This window comes from Corvus brachyrhynchos, unplaced genomic scaffold (assembly GCF_000691975.1).
Source record: "Corvus brachyrhynchos isolate BGI_N302 unplaced genomic scaffold, ASM69197v1 scaffold219, whole genome shotgun sequence".
Taxonomy (NCBI): domain Eukaryota; kingdom Metazoa; phylum Chordata; class Aves; order Passeriformes; family Corvidae; genus Corvus; species Corvus brachyrhynchos.
This window is the reverse complement of record NW_008240034.1, coordinates 1303143-1307595: the sequence shown is the minus strand read 5'-3', so window position 1 is coordinate 1307595 and position 4453 is coordinate 1303143. Positions and strand designations below refer to the sequence as shown.

Genomic DNA, 4453 nt, shown 5'->3' with positions numbered 1-4453 from the left:
AAACCTCCCCCCCCCGCGGGCGGCAGGGGGTGAGTGGGCGATTGGGATGGGGCTACCCAGAGCCGCTGGTGCCTGGCACAGGGGCAGGCAGAGCCCTGGACACTGATGGGCACCGAGACCCCTACCAGCCTTGCATCTCCCCCAGATCCAGCTGGCTATCGAGATCCTGTGGCCCCTCTTCCTCTTCCTTATCTTGATCTCAGTGCGGCGATCCCACCCGCCCTTCAAGCAGCACGAGTGTGAGTGTCCCCCGCAGGACCCCCTGAGCCAGCTGAGACCCCTCTGCATGCCCCTGTACGGGAGCCCTTTGGGGTGACACCGGCGGGACAAACACGGGAGGTGGTCACAGGCTGGGGGCTCGCTGGCATCGCCCTACTCGGGTGTGTGTGGGGTCCCGGGGGTCCTGCACTGCCCTCCTGAACCTGCCTCCCTCTCCCTTAGGCCACTTCCCCAACAAGGCGCTGCCCTCGGCAGGGACCCTGCCCTGGCTGCAGGGCATCATCTGCAACATGAACAACCCCTGCTTCCGGCATCCCACGGCGGGAGAGGCCCCTGGCGTGGTGGGCAACTTCGATGGCTCCATGTGAGCGGCGGGGCCGCGGAGCTGCGGGGCAGAGCGGGGCTGGGCCGGGGTCTCATTGCCCACCCCATGTCCCATGTCACAGCCTCTCCCGCCTCCTGACCGAAGCCCGGCAGGTCCTACTCCACGGCCACGGGCAGCGGCTCCTGCGCAGCTTCGCCCGGCTTCTGCCCGCCCTGCGCCGGCTCCGGGACAGTGGGAATCAGCGGAGGGGTGAGCACCGGGGGCGGGGGGTGCCGGGGGAGCGAGACCCCTTGTCTGACCCCTGCTCCCCCAGCTCTGCCGGTGAGGGCATACTTGAGAGAGAACGAGACCTTCTCCCGGTTCCTGCGGACCAACACATCTCTGCCCCCGGTGCTGGTGGATGAGCTGATGGGGGCTCGGCTCAGCCCCCGCATCGTGAGTGTCGGCGCGGTGCCCACTCCCGGTGCCCACTGCCGGTGACCGCATCATGACCCCCCCTCTCCCTCCAGTTCTCCCTGGAGAGCATTCGCCTCCCGCTAAAAGCCCTGGTCTGCAACGCCTCGGTCCTGGGGAGCTTCCTGGTGGAGGGCGTCGCCGACTCCACCCAGAGCCTGCAGCAAGGACTGTGCGCACTGCCCAGCTCCCAGCTCCGTGCCATGGAGGGCTCCTTCCTCTCCCAGATGGACTTCCCGCGGCTCCTGGCGGTGAGCCCCCAGCGCGGTCGGGTGCTGGAAGGCACCGAGACAGAGACCCCTGGCCTCCCCGGCAGGGCTGTGACCCCCTTCCCATGTCCCCTTGTAGGAACAGCTGAGCTCAGAGTTGGGCGGAATCGCTGTCACCGTGGAAGCTTTGGGCAGCTTCCTGCGGGATGCAACATCCCTGATGGAGGAGGTACACCCCTCACTCCCCTGCCCCCTACCCACTCACACCGTGTCCCTGAGTGTCCCTGTCCCCCAGTGCCCTGCTCCACTCTCGTCCCACTCTCCCCAGGTCTCCTCCATGACCAGCCTGGCCGAGCTGCGGCAGGAGTTAGAGGGGCTGAGGGCCCCCAACACCAGCACCACCAGCACGGGCGCCTTCACAGCCCTGTCACGCATCGCCTGTGGACACCCCGAGGGTGGGGGGCTCAGGATCCCCTCCCTCAACTGGTACGAGGACAATGACGTCAAAGCATTCCTGGACCGTAACAGCTCGGAGAAGAGACCTGTGGCCTCAGGCAGCAGCAGTAAGTGGGGGGCTGTGGGGGGTTCAGCCAGGTGCTGTGTGGGGCAGTGGAGGCTGGTGGTGTGGGGCTGGTGGTGAGGGCTCTGCACCCCCAGGTCCCTTTTTCTGGGAGCTGCTCCGCAGCCTGGAGTCCAACCCCCTCTCACAGATCTTCTGGCGGGGGATCAAGCCCCTCTTTGTGGGGAAGATCCTGTACACGCCACCCGGGCCCGGCCCCGACAGTGTGATGGCTGAGGTGAGTGGGGGCTGCAGGGGGCTCTGGGGGGTTTGGGGGTCTCATCCTGGACCTGTCTCACCTCCCTCTCACAGGTGAATCGGACCTTCCGGGAGCTGGCGGTGCTGGGGGAGTTGGGGGGTGCCTGGCAGGAGCTGGGACCCCGAATCTACACCCTCCTCAACAGCAGCCTGGAGATGCAGGTGCTCCAGGTGTGTGACCCCAGGCTCCTCCCATCGGGAACGGGGCTGCTGTGGGGTGCAAGGTGGGGTGTGGTGGGGGGCAGCTGGCCAGGAGCAGGGTGGGGTGCAGGGGGAGCAGAGGGGGCTGCATGGCCTCCCATACCCTGGTGCTTTGCAGGACCTGCTGCTGGCCCCGAGCACAGCCCAGATCCTGGATGGGTTTCTCAACGGCACCTCCTGGAAGCTGCCAGAGCTGGCCACGTTCCTGGCGGGGCCGGCGGGGGGGCCGGGCCTCACCTGGCACCAGGTGTACGCTGATGTGGACGCGGTCCTGAGCATGCTGTCACAGTTCATGGAGGTGCGTGTCACCCTGCTGTGGGCGGGCTGGCCCCCTGTGCCCCCGTGCCCGCTGACCCCTACCTGCCTTCCCACAGTGTGTCTGCCTGGACAAGATCGAGGCAGTGGCCACAGAGGAGCAGCTGGTAGCCCGGGCCCTGGAGCTGCTGGAGGAGCAGCAGTTTTGGGCAGCAGTGGTCTTCCAGCCCCCCATCAATGCCACAGCCCCCGGACTGCCACCCCATGTCCGCTACAAGATCCGCATGGACATCGATGATGTCACGAGGACCAACAAGATCAAGGACAGGTTGGAGGATGCCCACCCTGTGTGTCTCCACGGCCGGCCAAGCAGCCTGTGCTCGTTGCCAGGGGATCCCTGCTCCCAGCACTGTGCTCTGCCCCCAGGTTTTGGGACCCAGGCCCTGCAGCTGACCCCTTCAGCGACTTGCGCTATGTCTGGGGAGGCTTCGTCTACATTCAGGACCTGGTGGAGCAGGCGGTGGTGCGGGTGCAGACTGGGGCTGCCCCACGGACAGGGGTCTACGTCCAGCAGATGCCCTACCCCTGCTATGTGGATGATGTGTAAGTGGGCACGGGGCAGCTCCGAACTGCTGGGACTGTTGAGTGACCCCCCTGCTGCCATGGGGGACACGTCCGAGCATCCTGCAGCATCGCTGCCCCGGGGAGATGGCACAGGGCTGGTCGTGCCCTTGTGTCCCTGGCCCAACAGTGGCCCGGGGGTGTTGAGCTAGGGGCAGAATGTCTGGTGGTATCTCCCCAGGTTCCTGAGAGTCCTGAACAGCTCGCTGCCTCTCTTTATGACGCTGGCCTTGATCTACTCAGTGGCCATGATCATCAAGGGGGTGGTGCATGAGAAGGAGACGCGTCTCAAGGAGACCATGAAGACCATGGGGCTGAGCAGTGGGATCCTCTGGCTCAGCTGGTTCCTCAGCAGCTTCATCCCCTTCCTCCTCAGCTCTGCCCTCCTTGTCCTCATCCTCAAGGCAGGTTGCAGGTCTCGGGGGACAGGGCAGGTGACACAGGGAACATCAGGGCTGGGAGCCAGCATGGGGGGCTCCACAGGCTCCAACCTGCCTCCATCCGCAGCTGGGAAACATCCTGCCCTACAGCGACCCAGCAGTCATCTTCCTCTTCCTCGGCACCTTCTCGGTGGCCACCATCAGCCAGTGCTTCCTCATCAGCACCTTCTTCCCCCGTGCCAACCTGGCCTCGGCGTGCGGTGGCATCATCTACTTCTCGCTGTACCTGCCCTACGTGCTGTGCGTCGCCTGGCGCGACTACATCACCTTCCCAATCCGCGTCCTCGTGGTGAGCGCCCGGAGCTGCCCCTCTGCAGTGCCCCTGGTGCTCTGGGTGGGGGGTGTAGGGATACAGGGGATGGGTGAAGGCCAATGGGTTACAAAGGATCTGCATAGGGTCTCCTAAAGGATTGTGGGTCTGTCTTTTCTCGCCATGACCCAAAGAAGTGGTTGCCTTTCCAGGGAGTCCTGCTGGGCGATTGCGAAATCTCTTATCTCAGCAGAGATCCCTCCAGGGCAGGAGCTGGGCATACCCCACAACTCCCCCTTCTGTATTTATTAAAAAGACATTCCTGGCAGCCTTTCTACAGCAACGTAGGAGGCAAGAGAACATAAGTAACACAATAATAATTACAATGAATACCCACAAAGCTCCCTTAATCAAAGATGCAATCTATCCTGTTATTCCCCATCGTCCAAAAAGGTCATTGAGCCAGTCTAGGCTCTTATCTACTTTTAGGTCATCGAGGCAGCAGTGAGGACAGCATCAACGTAGATACATTTCATCTTTGGGCAGGGATGGGGCTTCTGAGAGGGAATATAAGTGAGATTTGTTAGCTTTGTGGTGAGAGGGGAAGTTTTGGGGTTTAGGGAGGTTTGACAAGGGTTGAGGGAAGGGGATATTTTGGGGTAA

At 63.4% G+C, this 4453-nt stretch overlaps 1 protein-coding gene across 1 annotated transcript in view; it reads left to right on the top strand.

Annotated features, from left to right (window-relative positions):
- Positions 1 to 17: 17 nt before the first annotated feature.
- Positions 18 to 4453, top strand: part of ABCA7 (ATP binding cassette subfamily A member 7) — a gene marked incomplete at its 5' end in the record, with an annotated part of 13938 nt that continues 9502 nt past the window's right edge. The window contains 16 exons of the mRNA XM_017743812.1: positions 18 to 29; positions 146 to 239; positions 442 to 583; positions 666 to 793; positions 858 to 979; positions 1054 to 1248; positions 1346 to 1435; positions 1535 to 1769; positions 1864 to 2003; positions 2078 to 2194; positions 2343 to 2522; positions 2599 to 2807; positions 2906 to 3082; positions 3282 to 3504; positions 3608 to 3865; positions 4432 to 4446. Of these exons, the coding sequence (XP_017599301.1) occupies positions 18 to 29; positions 146 to 239; positions 442 to 583; positions 666 to 793; positions 858 to 979; positions 1054 to 1248; positions 1346 to 1435; positions 1535 to 1769; positions 1864 to 2003; positions 2078 to 2194; positions 2343 to 2522; positions 2599 to 2807; positions 2906 to 3082; positions 3282 to 3504; positions 3608 to 3865; positions 4432 to 4446 (2337 nt within the window). The remainder of the gene's footprint in view (positions 30 to 145; positions 240 to 441; positions 584 to 665; positions 794 to 857; positions 980 to 1053; positions 1249 to 1345; positions 1436 to 1534; positions 1770 to 1863; positions 2004 to 2077; positions 2195 to 2342; positions 2523 to 2598; positions 2808 to 2905; positions 3083 to 3281; positions 3505 to 3607; positions 3866 to 4431; positions 4447 to 4453) is intronic.